At 50.0% G+C, this 17,357-nt stretch overlaps 2 protein-coding genes across 2 annotated transcripts; one reads left to right on the top strand and one right to left on the bottom strand.

Moving 5' to 3' along the window:
- Positions 1–10,026: 10,026 nt before the first annotated feature.
- On the top strand, positions 10,027–12,149 carry LOC119099526 (uncharacterized). Its single transcript, XM_037222682.1, has 4 exons — positions 10,027–10,245; positions 10,614–10,769; positions 11,207–11,372; positions 11,782–12,149. The coding sequence occupies exons 1-4, from the start codon at positions 10,027–10,029 to the stop codon at positions 12,000–12,002; spliced, it is 762 nt and encodes a 253-aa protein (XP_037078577.1). The 3' UTR covers positions 12,003–12,149.
- Positions 12,150–12,480: 331 nt separating this feature from the next.
- Positions 12,481–16,972, bottom strand: LOC119098399 (uncharacterized). The gene is made up of 4 exons (XM_037221315.1): positions 16,957–16,972; positions 13,783–13,841; positions 13,458–13,590; positions 12,481–12,521 (listed from the first exon to the last, which is right to left on the bottom strand). The coding sequence occupies exons 1-4, from the start codon at positions 16,970–16,972 to the stop codon at positions 12,481–12,483; spliced, it is 249 nt and encodes an 82-aa protein (XP_037077210.1).
- Positions 16,973–17,357: the final 385 nt, after the last annotated feature.

Genomic DNA, 17,357 nt, shown 5'->3' with positions numbered 1-17,357 from the left:
ATTCAAAGAAGCACAAGTAATAACTTTGTCGGCATTTCTTGAACTGTTTGCCCAGCATTTCTTGAATATTTTACATACGCTTGTGTTCATACCTATATCTTTCCCAACATACGCATTCAACCCAGCCCGTTACGCACTTCAGATGGGTATCCACGGGTGTGCTCGGCCTGTGAGGGTTTCTAGCTTGCAGGCGGTCGGCTGGGTTGCGGCAGGTCAAGCCTCGTTTGACGTTGCCTTGGCGTTGCTCCGACATCGCAGGCGGGTGCCCTGAAGGCTGGCGCCCATTTAGAATGGACGATGGCATTGCTGCTAAGGGCTTCTACACCGTGAACGGAACACATCACACCGCAACCGAAGCGCAGCGTTAGGCAAAGGCACCAGTGGAGCTGACGTTCAGAAACCATTGCACGGCAGTGATAAATTTACACATTTCTCTGCAGGCAACGGTGGGATAGAACACCATTAGTCCAGAAGCTGCGGGAAAACGCGAGCTTGACGCGTGGGATAAAAGTGCGTTTGAGTGACCTTGACCCCTGTTCCCCGACATCTTCCTGGTCGATAGCAGCCATGGCTGTGTACCGCGCACAGTCGCTCGGTTTAATCATCGCTGAACATGCTACGTGGGCATCCTCCCACAGCACAACCGGGACGCAGCAACCACGCCGCTGAAATAATCTTGCATACACGGACGCAACCAAGATTTTCTTAGGATTTCCTCAGGATTTTCTTCTTACGGGCGGGGGTGGGGCTTAGTCACTTCCCATGAGAACCGCAGGAGGCATTAAAGCGGCATTAAAGTAACATTACCGCATTAAAGTAGCAAATGCTTGCATGCGGGATGGGGTGTGGCATACCCCCCCCCCCCCCACCCCCTGGCTGTGTGAGCAGCTGGTGCTCTGAATCGGCCCGCTCTGAGTCTGAGTGGCATGGCCTGAATCGGCCTGAGTAATTGTCAACTCAGGCCGTCTAACCGTGTTTTAAGTATCATGTCGTTATTTTTGGTGGGTCACGACGGAGGGCAGTCCTACGGGTTTGTGTCTTTTATCAGAATAAAAGGATAATAAACCTGCAAATCAAGTAGCTTACAACGGCTGCACGATTAATTTCCGTCTTTTTCTCAGTTTGATATAATTCCAAAATTTTTCCTCGTGGCTTTGGGGAAGATGACTAAGCTTTACACAAAGGCAGCGCATATTTGGACTTTTTTCCAGAGAGAACAAATCTAGGTAAATTGCCTCCTAAGCTACAGAAGTACTACGGATATAAATGTCCTAAAAATACGTTGATCATGCTTAGGGGAGAGCAGGGAGAGTTGTGTCAGTTTTACCCCGAGCTCGCCCATACCATGACTGCTGAGGATATGACTAAGATTCTGACATTTGAAGCCAGCTAAAACCTTTATCTTCATGTGCAGCGGCAACTTTTTGAAGAGAATATCTTCGTCTTTCACTTAATGACTTCTGAATGAATCCATTCTAAGTTGTACAACCTATCCTAACCCGAGGCCAATTGCACCGCATGGTGTGCTAAGTTATATTGATGCTTTATGGATGAAGTAAGTTGCATCGCAAACCGGCGCGCAGCGATGATTTTCCTAATGAACGGGGATTGGAGATAGCCCAGAGTTTGGTAAAAATCCAAGTTGCCAATTTTAACTTTCAATTTGGGGCCATCTATGGCAATTTAATTTAAATGCGGGCCTAAGTAGCGGCGTCCTCTCCGTGCCCTCCCCCTTCCCCCCATCCTCCGTTGGCTGTGCCTCTGATCGTACGCATGCCGAATGCGTTATGCGACGCCGACAAAAAGCCTTCTTCTCTACTACATCAAAACTGGTCTTGATTGTGAAATGACAAAAATATGCCCTACGTAATCAGACATTGTTTGCTTTACAACTACTACCACCTCTGTTTAGGTTTCTCATGCAGAAATTGTGAATTTACATGGGCAATGTCGTCAATGTTGACTTATTGTCTGAATGATAAGAAGTCTTGACAACCATTTCAGTCAATAAATGATAGAAAATCAGCCGATAACAAAACGGTCGGTACGTTGCATCGTTCATGCAACGTGCCCCATACATGGCTTACACATGTATCGCCCGGTATCTTGCAGTAAATTGGCGCCACGCCGAAATTGTTGGCTAGCAGACATCAAATAAGTATTTTACGGCACATGCGGTAAACGTGCTTCCCCACCACTCAGTGTGGCAGTTAGACTGCTCTGGTTATGTTATTTGTCGTACTCACACCGAGCGGCGTACACGTATGGTGCCGGAAGTAAACTGGAAGGTGAAAGGCACTGTTGTGCGTCATAGAGCTCTTAACAGATTGCATTCTTAGCAGGCGGTCCGGTGCAGTCCGACTCGTCCAGATCCTATATGCCCGCCAATCCGCGTTTCCCAGATTTTTTCAATCCAATCAGGTCCGATTCAGTTCGCTAGAAAATTCATCAAATGAATCCTCGCCAATCCGCTCACACATGAAGGACTTTTTTACATTTCAACATCAAATTTTGTGTCTCTGAGTACCTTAAAATTTAAGTTGCTCGTTAATTTTTGTTGGAAAATTCACAAAAGTTGCAGAAAGCCATTAGTTGATGAGATACTTAACACAGCTTGGTGCATGTTGAAAGTGCACTGTTGCATGAGGATCAGGATAAACAAGGCTTATCATGCCATAAATAATGCTGAAATTATTTGGGTAAAAAATCCTAAAAAATCACCACATCACAGAGACCAAATTAGTTTCCAGTTTCAAAAAGCTCAAGACATGAGCACTTCATCCAACATATTCAGACTCGAGGTTACTAGCAACATTCCTGCACATGTCACTCGAGTATTAGCAGCACCCAATTTACAAGCGCAGGACAACGCTCATTTGGCCTTCTTTCTGAGCAAATAAAATGACCATCTGACGTCATCCACGATACGTCTGTATCTGTTCTTATGCACACCGACGGACGAAACAGTCTCAACTGCGATCATTATTGCCTTCTAGATTACCGGCTGCGCAAAAGTGAGTGCCCTGGAAGGCGCCTGCAGTTCTCTTTCATACAATATAATGAAACAGTTAAAAGGCAGCTACTAACTGCCCCCTTTTTGCTCACACTGGAAACAATTGCAAAAATATCTCTGTTTGTAATTGTGCGCCGCATCGTGCGTAATCGCATTTGAACAGTTCGAAACCATTTTTTTCAGTCATGCTGCCCATGGTATGTCACTTCGTATCTTTTTTTTGCGCACTTAGATGGTACCACAAGTACTTAATTACATGGCGCAGCGTTTTAGTCGAAATGCTTAACGGCTACCGTGGCCGTAACTGCCACAGACACAATGATAAATTCCACCAATATTCACGAGACATAGTGCGAGAATAATGCGCATTTCGCCTGTTTCCTGACATCTGTCATGACCGCTGGTGCTTTTACGTTCCATAACATGCTAATCACTTGCCAAAGGCTCGGGTGATAGCACAAGCTTCTCCAAACCTTACCAAATCTTCATTTGAGGTATGAATGGGCGGCCTGGGTGATATATTTCGTCACGTTAGTTTCCTGTTGTTTATTTTTGCACACTACCTTTGACCTTCTCAATGTTAACATATAAATGATTCAAATATTCACAAATGATTAATGTAAATGTTTAATGTAAATGTAACTGATATGTATCATCATATGCATAATGATATGCATCATGATATGCATAATGATATGCATCATGATATGCATAATGATATGCATCATGATATGCATCATGATATGCATCATGATATGCATAATGGTAAGCATAATGATATAATGGTTTGCAAAATGCATACGTTTTTAACGATGCAAAGAGCACAAGAACCCCGAGAAAAGCATTGCGTCAACAAGCTTAAAAGGAATATTCCATATCTAAAGGTATTGAAGGAAGCATCAGATATGATGAAGCAACCTCAGTTATAGCTATTGTTCTACATTTAAGCGGAAAAGACTGCTTTAGCCTCCTGATAACACAGATCCTCTTGTTAGTAAATACGCTCCTTAATACGCCATTGTTTGCTTGCGTCATCGAACGTTTGCATGACACTGAGGTGCTGCCAAACTAGCCGTGCAAAATTGCCACCCTAGCACTCAATTGTAGCATTTCAGTCGTCCGGGAGATGACCCCGGTGGTGCTGGAGGAGTGGCCGCGGCGGTAACAACCCAACTATCGTTATGCATTCGTGTTTTTGCCGATTCTCGCGGTGTTGTGCATGTTTATCCGTGAGCTTAAATTGTTTACTTGTATTTACGTACCTGGTTAAGACGCTTTCCTCCAGTGATCCGATCTACAAGTCGCATTTCCGCAATAAGTAGTAAGGGTATCTAACTTTGTTGTATTATTTAGCACAAAACATGATTCGTGGTTGAAGCTTGCACGGTCTGCGCGCCATTGGTTGAGAGTTCATTGGCGACCGCTATGCCTGTAAATCGCGTTGACGAAGCAGATATGAACAGCTGGACGATTACATTCTTGTTAGCCTTGGACGATACACGGCCGATACGGTGGCAGGATATGAATGGCATTTATATGATGCCATGCATGCCTGAATGAACTTGAAGTGGTCTGTACGAAATAGCTTGCGCGCCTTCGCGTGCGTACAGTTCACAAACTAGGGGGTGTTGGGGATTAACAAGGGCTGGATTGTCAACTCCACCAAATAATCTTATAATCCAAATAAAATACTCCACCAAATCATTCCTCACAAATGTGCAACACTCTGAAATGCTCGCCCTAATTCGCCGTTTTTCATAACGCGGAATAATAGATGGGTCGATGCAAACCTCGTATCACGCTGTTTCTAGACTAGAAATAGACCTTAGCAGAAAACACCAGTCGATTGATCTTAACAAGATCTCGTGATCGGTGTTTCATTGTATGTCGCTAGGTCCAAAACATGATCCCATTATACCAAGTCAAGGGTCAAATTTTCCCGGAAAATGCGTTTTCAGATTTACAAACTCGTGCTTACGAAACTATGCCCTGTAGCAACACAAAACCCAAGCACACATGTTCATTGCTCAATTCACAGTATGTTGATGCGTAATTGTATGTGTTTTGACAATAAATTTACAATATATGGTTCTATAACCTAAGGATTTTGACCCACCACCATCGTTTTGCAGCAGCGTCATTTGTCGCCCGCCGCGCAAGCAGGCCGTAGATCGGCATGTAGTGTTTTTCAAAGATCGCCGCGGCGTCAAAACCTCAGTATCTTATCCAGTGAAGTATCGCGATTCAGTATCGCGATCCAGTGAAGCGAGTAACAGCATTAGTTCTCACATAGAATGTTAAACGTACTTGACATAGCTCTTTACGTCACCGTGGACGTAATGAACCAAACACACTTACCGCGAACACTCCAACGGTAGCTTTTCGCATCTAAAAAACGCCATAACTTGTGTCTGCCACTTCGCTTGCCCAGCGCCTTTCATGCGTTTCTCGGCAGTTGCTAAGCGGGAATGGAACTTTGCGTCTTTTTAAACAGGTCACGTCCCCCATTGTGAGGTGTTTCTCCCCTTCTGAGTGTTGTGCTGGGCACCTGCAATGTATATACTGGCCCCACCCACCATTTTTCAAGGAATAACGGCTCAGAATTTGACCGGCGTAAAAGGCATTTAAAAACGGTTATATTTGTGTTCGTTGGTAAGATATGGCAGACGTTTGCTGGGCGTTTTCAGCCTGTTATACCTGCATAATGAAATGAGGCAAGAACACCGCATGTGCATCGCATTATCGTTATACTGCTGCAGCCTTGCTTGTAGCAAAAGTAACTTATCGGTATATGTTTCGTAGGTTGCTGGTTAGAACTGTGGGTGCACGATAGGGCAAACGTATAAAACGCGCGATTGTTTTTCAGGCTGACCACATACTGACAAAATGAAAGGCATTCACCCTTAAAGGTGGCCAGGCAAGTCAGTAAGTAATACAGGAGAGTTATCATAGATAACATTTGAAAGTGTGCGTATTATACGACGGCACTTTGGAACCAGGACCAGGACGTGTGCCTCTGACAGTCACAAATCATCTATTCAAAATCAGCGATGCTGAGGCTTTTTCAGCATGGCATCCGAGTTTCCAAACTTCCGTACTCGACTTGACTCAGCCACTTAAAGGCTAGTAGCCATTGCGCTAAAGGAACATCAACTACAATACCACATTACGATATTGCTCTCTTTAATCACAATGCGCCACTTTTACCAACTTATCCCTTGCAGTTCTGCTTCTTCCTTGCTTATTCGGAACTCCCCTGCCACTCCACCCCTCCCAGATAAAAATACCATTGCTCTGCGTGACTGCTTTTGCGCTCATAGCACTCGCTGCACGGAGGAGCTTGTTGCGTCATCCGTGATCCCAGTCCAAAAATAAACCGCCCAACAGGACTGGCGACGGTCTTACGTGTCGTCCAGCGCCCAGACACAGCCGCTCGGGTCAGGCTGGCCGCATTTGGCCAGCTGTCAAAGACCTTTCTTCGACAGCCAGGCGGCACAATGTGCCCGCCCCGGGCTCATACCCAGTACCGTCGTGCTGCAAGCCAAGCTCCCTTCTATTGACCAAGGGGCGCCCGAGCCTCGCGCCCGTGGCAATGGCAGCACTGCGCGTTCCTGCATTCGTGCTGGAATTCAATGCACAAAATAAACACGTCGAAGTGGTCTGGAGCTCCCGCAGAATTAAGCGATGTTAGTACTGTGAGTCAACTAAGGTTTAATTACTTAATGCAGCCAGAGCAAAGACCACCACGAATTCCATACCATTGAGTTCAGAAACTCTCTCCGCCGGCGTCTACAGCAAAAGGCCTTTCATGGCTCGCGCTAGGTGACGGCATAACACAAGTGAATCAGCCGCTTGTTCACATTCTCCGAGACACCAGTTGCGTATCGAACGAATGCAAAGCCTTTTGAACGCATTAGGACGCATTTTGCTTCCTCGATTCTCCTACGGAAATCAGACTTGTCGCTACGCGCCTTTTCGCTTCTCATTGGTGCGTTAGACGCTTCTGTGTTGTGGCATCCCACGCTTTTCCTACGTGATTGCTTTTGAGGATCTTGCTTAAATGAGGACAAAGAAGAATCCACCTCGTATCTTACGACTCTGCTTCGCCGTGCAAATACTCGCCTGAAATGATATGGTTCGACCAGAAGTGATGGAAGTGTTAAGGTGCGCGTTCGCCGTCGATAGATTTGGCAAGTCTATAAAAACAAGTGGTCTGCGCCGCGACTTAACTAGGCTTTCAGCTGATGCACGAGCTCATCCTATGTAGCATTAAGAGCTTCACTTATGGCACCTATTTAAAGTAGTATCCAGCAATTCATAAGACGTCTCCCTAATCCCCGACTCTATTAGCACCCGTTGTATTAGGTTTGTACCGTACTCCTTCGTACCAGGACCTTCTAAAAAAAAGCCTGCGAGAATATGTGATTGATCGCAGGCTGAGAACAGTCCTGAGTCTTGCGTGGGATCGTTCACTATCGCAACAAATGTGCGTGACCACTTCAACCGTCAGTAACATTTCCCTCTTGGAACGCTTAGACGCACAACATATTTTGTCGTTTCGGCATGGTTAGATCACGGCGTTATTTCCAGTGTAGGCACTTATTTAAGCGTATCCAGGAACGCATACAGTTTCGGTGAACACGACCAGGAAACACCAGCACGGAGAGCGGACAAACTGTCTATTTGCAGTGGATTGCAGAATGTAAAGACTATTTCCACATGACCTCCAATTTGGTGGCGCATTTCGGGTGCACAAAGACCCCTGATTTCGATTACTTGCTAAAATGTGAGCCACCACCCTCAAGCAATGCCCATTTTCAGGGAGAAGTGTGTTGATTGTCAGTCAATAGAAGTGCTCTTGTTTACATAGAATGATACAGCTGTTCTGTGCGTGTCTGGACCAGACTACTTACATAAGGGGGCCAAACATACTGGGGAGCAGCTTACTTACATAAGGAGGTTAAACATTACTGCAGTGCTTTGATGATCCAGAAGGTGCTTACGAAACCGACCAATGTCACTTACGTAACCGTTGTCGCTGGGTTTGAAATAGTCGTCACGCCGTGGAACGTGTCTCATGGCCGCCGGGGAGCAACAGCCCCACGTCGTCACGTCATTACACCGCTCTGGTCATCCCGCCATTTGATAACGATCACAATATCGCCAACGCTGCTTGCTGAGATCTTGGGTGCAAGACGGCGGTCTCTGCGGCCCCGGTGTTACCTCAGGCGGGAGGGGCAATCTCTGTACCGACGGCACTACAGACCCTGAGGCGGCCCCGAGTGTCACCTCAGACCGCGAGCTGAGACGGCTGGGTCAGCATACAGGCCGCCTGACCGCGGCGGTGCTCACCGCGACACTCAGGAACGAGGGTGGGGTGAAACAGTGTCCGTGCGGAGCTCCGCCGACGCGTTTTGCTTGAGACCTGCGTTGTGAGACATGCGATCTGTAATTACATTAGGCGGCCCTTGTGCTGGCCATGGACGGTTCCCACGCAAGCTGTCAGGAGGGTGAGACGTTTCCAAGCCATAGTTGGCATCAGATTACTTGCGACCAAGGCTCAGGGACCCCTCAGATTGCCCCCCCCCCCCCTATCGACATGACCCGGAAATGTGAGCACTGGATTGAAGGTCGACACTTCTCATAAAGCATGTTGATGGTTACTTGTTGCCGCATTTTGATCGGGATCTTCTGGTATGTTGAAAGCCGGTTATTTTCGACGCAGAACCTCATCATGCGAATAAAACCGCAAGCTCTGGCACAGCTCGCAGTCGCGCTCGATATTAAAGTAACAGGTTCACGTGACTGCTTCATTCATTTGTGCGCAATGACAGAGCGAGCGCAACAAGTGCGCGTGGGCCAATTTGCAGGAGACTTTAAATCCATCTCTCGTGCCTTGCGGACCTAGCCAATTTGTGCATCTCATGCGTATTTGAAATTACGTCCGGGAAGCTGATCGTTATGTTAGGTTTTCGTTATGAGTCCTCACGCTAAAAGTCACCAAGTCCACACATCCCAGGAGGTTGAACTGGTTGAACGACGATTTCATGCAACCTGATTTCAAGGTTTTCATTGAACATGCTGGTAAACTGAACAACGAGCATTTTATCAAAGGAGCTTGAAGGTCGCAAAACGAGAAGTTCAAGTTCCTTGTTGATTCCATGTTTTGTTATCTCCGCACTCTGTCTGTGAAGGTCGGCATTTTGTATTCAGTTTGCATGTAGGTGGCACTGCTCGACTGACGCATTATGATCTCCCTGTAATGTAACTGCACTATGCTGCCCTTCGTTGGCAGCATTGATCATCACGGAGGCAACGTCACACACGCCATTTATTTCGTGTTGAACACAACTAATGTGACATCTATGGGAGTGAAAAACTCTGGTTGAAGCACCATTTCGGATTAATAAGAGGAAAACTGCAAACATTGCATGTCGTTGGCACCAGGATTTAGATTAATTTGCACTTAGCCGCGAGACTGCTTTAAATCGTTCGCAATTTGTGTAGTTAATGACACTGTACCTGCGTACTTTGGACTATTCCTATGCAGAACTCATCCTGAGCAACATGTGCCACCGCTGTGATATAGGAGACAGCATAAAGCACAACATTTTACAGATGTACAGAGAACTAGGCGTGTCATCGCCCGAAGTGCTCTCCTGCCAAGAAGGAGGTTGTCCGTAAGTTGTTCGCTTAGTGTTCCTTCTTACAGCCGGAGCGCTCCACCGAGGGCCTCGCCTCCGCTCCAGGCCTCCGTGAGGGAGGACCCAATGAGCATTGCGGTCACTCCCCACGCGCGCAGCAGATGGTATGGCGCGCAGCCCCGCCCGTTGCCATCCAGACCGATCCGTGTCCGTGCCCCTGCAATACCAGGCGCCGTTGCCGGCCGGCGGGCCTCTAACATGCAGCAGCAACCCCCCCCCCCCCCCCCGCCGCCCCCTCAGCGCCGGGGCGAAGGGCGCGCCGGCGGCTGTATATAAGGTCTGCGTGTTGGGCGGGCGTCACTCGCCATCATGAAGCTTCTGGCCGTGCTGTGCGCGTGCGCGCTCGTCGCCGCCGACCATCACGGCGGAGAGGACCATGCGCCCTCTTCGGCCCAGCTGGGCACAGGCCTCAACTACCTGTTCCGCCGCTTCCTGACCATGTCGCAGCCGGACCAGATCAAGCTGCAGGACGCGCTGGACGTCAGGTGGAGGCAAGACATGTACTCCAGCAACCCCGTCGAGTCGTCGGTAAACAATTGCGGTCGGCGGCGAAGTCCGTCTGGCAGCCGTAGGGCTGAGCTGAGCTAGATGATGCGGAACAGACGTCAGCATGTCAAGTGAAGTGCAGGTTTTCCAGGGCCTGAGCCTTTCCAGGGCCAGAGCAGGGCCAGGGCTTTTCCAGGGGTTTTCATGGTACCTGACGTTCCGGAGATTTAGAAGTTCCAAGCGTTTATGTTAACCATGTTAACCATGTCGCCGTGCAGCTGCTTACAATCATGCCTTTTAGGGCTTGCATTACAGCAATGCTCTGCAACAGTGTGAGTTAGAACCCATCTCCTTTCATGACCAAGCGTCTCGTTGTCACCCAATGACCGGAGTACGCCTTGTCCCCGCAGCGGAAGGCAATCTTTGACGGGGCCGAGAAGAACACCTTCTCCCACATTTACAGCATCATCTCGCCTGAGGCGAAGGGCTTCGACGGCACCGGACAGTGGATACGGCACAACGCCCTTGACGTCCTGATCGGCTGGCATCATGGGGCGGCCTTCAAGGTGAGGCAAACGACGAGGTCAGACGGAGAAGCTTGCGCTCGCCCACAGAGATCGTCGACACCGGTGCACGGAAGCAGACGCTCGAACCACACAGGTGGAAATACCGGACATCTTCACCCGGAGGGCATCGGCAGGGGGGAACGCCTACCACGCGACGTCCATTGTTTTTGTATTCAAAATCAGTGGCATGGCAGACACACACACACCAACTGTGTATTTTTAGTGGCGTAGGTTATAGCTGTAAATCGTGTAGTTTTGCTCTGAGAAACTGGATTATGCGACTTTTACGCCAAAAACGTAAAGTGATACCCAAAAATATACGAATGTCTGCCTTGAGACGCTGGCTACAGGTGTTTTCTGTGAAAACGCTGTAGGCTGAAACCTGTATTGCAAAACCACTGTCGTTGTTTCACTTCGATCACACTCTCGTGTTCTAGATCCACATGTTAACGGATGGCGGAATCCACAAGGAAGTTGTGCTCGGCAATCCTCTGGACCGCGAAGGCGCCAAGTTCGTCGCTATCGCCCCCAAGTCCACCCTCTGGACCATCGAATCCGCCTCGGATGAGACCTTCGCCTTGTTTTCCCTCGTCGCTGTCCCAGGTAAGTGGTATTATTCGCACTGGAGGTAGGAATCGGTGCCTCGTGGGTTTACGCCCAGTTTGTGCCTGAGCATTCGTACCAGAGCAACCTTTAGACCAACATTGTTTTGCTGAATTAAACGTGCATGAAATTTTTAAAAACTTGCACACTTGCGCACATAGTAATTTATGGGGCACTGTTTCACGAATAAGCTACCTTAAATGGACTGCATCCACACACGGTGTCGTTCACCGGCAAAGTGAAGACGAAAAACGACAGTCCAGTAGTTTAGCATATCAAGCTATTATAATATTAGTTACTCATTTTTGTCACTGTCCCCGCCACCAGCATAAAGTTTGTGCGTAAATCACAGCTGTTAACGACTAAGGACAACAGGAAAGCTCAGGGCGTGAATTTCTCATGATTGCAGGCTGGACAGAAGAGGGTTTCGAAGAGTTCTCGCTCAAGGACATGGGGACCAAGTTCCCTGATCACTCGGAACTCTTCAAGGCTCTGGCCACGCCAGGCATCAGCAAGAGTGGCGACCACGACCAAGATGATGACGGCCACCGCCATCACGACCACGATGATGATCATCATGGTTACCATCACCACGGCCGCTACGGCTATCGCAGCCATCACCGCCGCTAGTCCTTTACAATGTGGTGATATGCCTCATACGAGCATATCTTCGGCTTGAGATGGACATCGGGAGCAAAGTGACCCGCTTCGATTGTTTCTCACCTCTCACGCGAATAAACCCCGATCGCGAGAGTGAACACCTCGCGCAGAATGTGACGGCTCGAGCTGAGTTGAAGGCGCGAGCTGCGACTGCCCGGCTGACTAGAGCTCGACAAACCCGTCAAACCGTCTCGCCCTTGGGGGCATGAATCTTGCAACGAATGGGCCTGCTGCCTGCCTTCTTGGCGGATGTCAACGTTTCCTGAGTCTTTTCTCATCTCCTGCCTATGTGTCGACGCCGCTGCCCCAGCCCAGGGTGTTCTTAAGCGGCCCGACGGGGAGGGCGCAGAAGGCGGGCCGGCGGCCGCGTGATCTTTACCTCGGGTTATCGGACCGGCCGGCTGACGACGACGGTGGGGGAGCGGTGGTCCAGTACCAGAGGCTCACCTCACCAATGGAGGAAGCAGTAGTCAGGTACCAGAGACTCACCTCACCGGCGGAGGGAGCGGCAGTCAGGCAGCAGAGTCTCACCTCACCGGCGGAGGGAGCGTGGCTTGCCTCACCAGTGGATGGAGTGGCGATCCACCGATGGATATGCGCGCGAAAAAAAGAATTATCTCTGAGTATATTGCGCCGTTCATTATGACTTCCTGATATGTCATCTCACTGAAACCCCATGCTGATGAGGAGCACGCGTAGTCCAGAAGGTCTAGGCTAAGAATGGTTAAGATTTCCAGGTTTGATCGTTGCTAAATTCGACTTAAAAAGGAAAGAGACTGGGAGAAGGTGAGAAAAAGCTACACTGCTACAGCTACTGGGTATGAAATAACACTGAGTGGTGCATCATTCATCAATGCCACTAAAGCGCACTTTTGCCAGTCTTTATCAAAGCTCTTTTGTTGTTGTTAATTAGGGCCTTTGGGCGCACCGACTGCATAGGTCATATTGCGCCCATAACGTTGTCATTTAGCAACGAGGTGAATATATAGAGCGAGATCCGATCTCTGCAAGGAATGAAAACAGTCGGCCATCTTCAAGAAGTTGCGAGTGATTGTCAAGAATGTCAGTTAGCGTAAGGGAGTCATTCATTTCGCCCAAAGTAAGGCGAGCGCTCCCGGGCGAAATGTGGACAAAGCATTACTACGTGGTGCACGGTAAGAATCGCGGAACAACGAGGGCATCGGGGTCTGTCACAACCACACAACAAATACTAGTGAGTTTCGTACGTATGGCTAGTAAGCAGCCTGCAAAGCACAACTTCTCGTCTCGAAGCGGGGAAGCTGGAAGACCACAGGCCCAATTCGGGTTTCATATGTTTCAGTTTGCTGCTTGTGTCATTATTCCAACAGAGCTGCCACCTGTGTTGCAAGAAAGGAAAAATGGCTGGATAAAAATTTCGAGTTGGAAGAGGTAATCTGCGCGTACATGGTGCATGTGATGCCCGTTTTGCGGCTGCGTCAGCGAGCTTGTTTCCAACGATACCAACATGACTAGGAATCCAACACAGTGTCACCTTCTTTCCAACTCGGTCCAATGCAGTGAGACGTATCAAGATGTCCTGTAAAAGGGGACATGATGGGTTGAAATTTCTCAAGACCAAGAGGCCACTCAAAGAATCTGTTAAAACAAGATGCAAGGACTCATTCCCAACTTCAATAACACAAAGCGCCTTGATTATAGCTACCAGTTCAGAGGTGAATACCGACGCGTGCCCTGACAGTGTATATGATCGAGAAACGGTTCCACTTACAAATGCACAGCCGACACCGTCTGAAGTTTTGGATCCGTCCATATAAGTTATTGTGTCCCCTCGTACGACGCCACGTGCCCTAGCCCCATGAAACGGAACAAGTCAGGTGCCAGGGTATGTTTCCTTGTTTCAGCCAGCGAAGTGTCTACTCTGGGCGCAATCAGAAGCCATGGAGGGTGTGGCATATGCTGCACCCGCATCATGCTGCAAAGAGGAATGTCACTGGCATCAAGTGGAGGCCTTATTCTAGCGCAAAAAGGGGATTATGTTGATCCGGACCACCATGAAACACAGCCGTTGTTCGACGCAAGAAAACTACATCATATGTAGGGTGAGAAAGGAATTGCCTCAGCTTTAGAGCATATCTCATGCCAAGCATTTCTTGCCTAGCCAACAGCTGCGGCTCGTTGGCTTCAACAAGAAGGCTTGCGACAGGTGACGTTCGAAACGCTCCTGTGATGATGCGGAGTGCTGTGTGGTGGATAGTGTCCAAAGGACGCTTGTTTGACTCACTTGCGCTGTCATATGCAAAACATGCGTAATCAAGCTTAGAACGGATAAGTGAACGGTGTAAAAGCATGAGCGTCTTCCTATCCGCACCGCATGACGTACGTGCCACACATTTTAAAATGTTCAAAGCTTTAAAGCATCTATCTCGTAGGGTTTTAAAATGCGCCCTATATGTGAGACGACTGCCGGGATATACCCCAAGGTATCTGGTTACTGACTCAGTGGGAATGGGTTGGTCGTAAAGACAGAGAGCCAAGCCACCACATTGACGGCGGCGACAGAGGTGCGTGGCGACCATTTTCACGGCGGAAAACCGAAACCCATTAATGGTGCTCCACCTTTCCAGATGGTTAACAGCCAACTGGAGCTGGCGCTCCATTACATGCGTTCTTAATGCGCTGGTCCATACTTGATGCGCTGGTCCGTATGGTGAAATCATCTAAGAAGAGAGCGCGGTCGACTGACTGCGATATGACGTCAACGATGTCGTTTATCGTGATAGCAAAAAGCGTCTAAAACGATCCCCTGAGGTACACCATTCACCTGTCAAAAAGGTGCTGACATCTCATTACCCACACGCACACAGGCTGTGGTGATTGACCAGGAGGATACCACCGTGCGCAACAGTGCCAGCAGACACGTCACTGCGGAAAACTGCGTAGCCTTTTAACGCGAAGGAGTTCGGCGCCAGCTTTGGATCTTGCAGAGCTACAGTTACGGGATACTTCCGGCCAACCTCAGCATGGAGGTTGAGCGCGTTAGCTCTTACTCCCCTGCAGTTCCGCTGTAAAATCGTCTTAAAAAGGACGTGTTAAAAGAAGATAAATATCTCACACTAAAAAGATGATATTTAAAAGAATTGCACCGCTCCAGATGAAGCACCAGATATCTCAGATCTGCAACCCAGTTCCACAGATCGGTGCCCCAGCCTGGGGCGGGACCTTGGGCTACCCCTGTCACTTAGGAACAAGACCCCAGACGGGACATGCTTGGAGCCAACATATCTTGTACGTGGTGGTGGCGGAGGAGGGGCCATCACTGAGTCCCTGCCCACCACATGGTGCCGAGGTGGAGCCTCAACCGGTCTTCGCGGTGAGGAAGTACTGCTCCGGGGAGCAGGCTCCTTGCCCGCTCCTGACAGCCTGTTGGTTGCTTTGGCCCGCTCCTGCTCAGCCAGTCGCTCCCGCTTAGGCTCATGGGCGCGCCTGTCTACCTCGTGACACTCTAGGGTTTCAAGCGCTCTCCAGAAGTGCTTGCAACGGATGTCACTGGAGACGACGGCAACTGGGTGCCGGATGGTGAGGCCGGCGAAGTTCGCAGGCCCCGGCTACGCTGAACGACCGTCCATCCCTCTCCCTCCGCCGGCGCGTCAGATGATGCCGCGGAGGTCGGCACCGGGCGCTCCGGCACCGGGGAGGGGTGAGACGGCCAGGTAACAACTGGCGAGCTGGCCTGTGCCTCAGAGGGGGCGCAGGGTACCGACACGGGGGACGATGATGTTGCCGACACGGTGTTGTGCACCTGGGACGCCGGTACAACCGACAGCCCGAATGATGTAAGTAGTTTAGTGAGTTGCGTCCCAGTTATCTGATCTAAGGAGACTCAGGTGCGACAGGAGCCTTGGCCGCTGTGGCATATGATGTCTTAGGGTGGCTCAGTTCATATAGATCCCTTGCTTCACGAAATGAGATCTTCTTCGTGGCTTTCAGTGCAATAATCTCCTCTCTGGCGTACGCCGGGCACGCACTATCGAAAGTAGAATGAGGTTTTTGGTTTTTCCCACAGTTCACACACCATGGGCTCGCTGCAGTGCACTGATCGCTCGGGTGCTCCGGAGAAGCACACTTACCACATGCTGGCTGGTTACGGCAGAAAGCCCTCGTATGTCCAAACATCTGGTGCTTAAAACATCTCATGGGGTTCGGAATAAAGAGGCGCACGTTCACCCTCACATAGCCTGCCCTTACTTCAGATGGTATGTCAGGACGGTTAAAGTCAGCACGATGTTGTTGATGAGGACCAACTCCGCACCTCTGCGCACCTTGATGCGGCAAGCATCTGGTACGCCGAACTCGGCGAGGCCGTCGTCTATTTCGTCATCATTGACATCTTTCAGGTAAAAGCAGTTGATACCCTTGACGAGTTATTTTTCCCATGAACCTCAACGGTCATCGCTATTAACACGGACTTTTTCTCTTCCGCATCCCGCACACAGTACACAAACGTTTCCGCAGTCAGGGCCCGTTTCGCCTCCTCTTCGTTCTGAAACTCGACCTCGATCCCACCGTCCTTGAGCTTATCGCATCGGAGCACCTTTCCAAACCGATCGCACCCATTTCGTCATTGGAAGGGCGAAAGGGACGACAGCGCCTTCTCGGCGTTTCGGAAAATCAGGATTTAAGGGGTAGGCGCTGACGCACTACCACCTGCACTCTCTATCCGCTCCCCTTTCCGGGTGCGGGCGTTTTTTGGATTGAAGTTGCCATGCATGTATGGTTTAAGTATTCGGCACCGAGGCTCCCCACCCACCTCGGAGCCCAACTGGGGAAAGGCCTTCTCACCCAGGGGGTGGCGGTTCCGCCAGGGCTGCCTCGGTGGTATACGGGGCGAACGACGCCTCCCACACGGCCAGGTGTAACCGGGGAGACTCATCCCCGTCCTGACCGTGGTTCAGCGCCATCGCCCCTTGACCGCTTAAGCCGCTGCGTGCGGCCAGGCTTCCCAAGCGGAGACCCGCACGGAGCACCCAGCCGCAGCGTGAGCGACAAGCCGCTAGACCCGTGTGGGGCCCCACGGGCCCCCGCGCCCCGGATATCCTGGCCAAAGTGGAGTGTTGGGACGCGCCCCTCAGTCGCCAGGATCCGATCGACCCGGGGACGCGGGCGAGGGGGCACGGCGACCCCGATAAAACGAGGATTAGGAGTGATGAGTGGGCCGGATGCGGGAAAGCGGGTAATGGGAAGGGAGCGGGCAGGACAAGGAGCGGGAGCTAACGTACCGGCAGGGTCGCTACGCCCTCAGAGGAACAGCTTGCACTGCCCGCCCGTTACCGGAGCTGGGACCCG

Source organism: Pollicipes pollicipes, unplaced genomic scaffold (assembly GCF_011947565.3).
Source record: "Pollicipes pollicipes isolate AB1234 unplaced genomic scaffold, Ppol_2.1 Scaffold_4740;HRSCAF=5597_pilon_pilon_pilon, whole genome shotgun sequence".
NCBI classification, from domain to species: domain Eukaryota; kingdom Metazoa; phylum Arthropoda; class Thecostraca; order Pollicipedomorpha; family Pollicipedidae; genus Pollicipes; species Pollicipes pollicipes.
The sequence above is the reverse complement of the archived record's forward strand: the minus strand, read 5'-3'. Positions and strand labels throughout refer to the sequence as shown.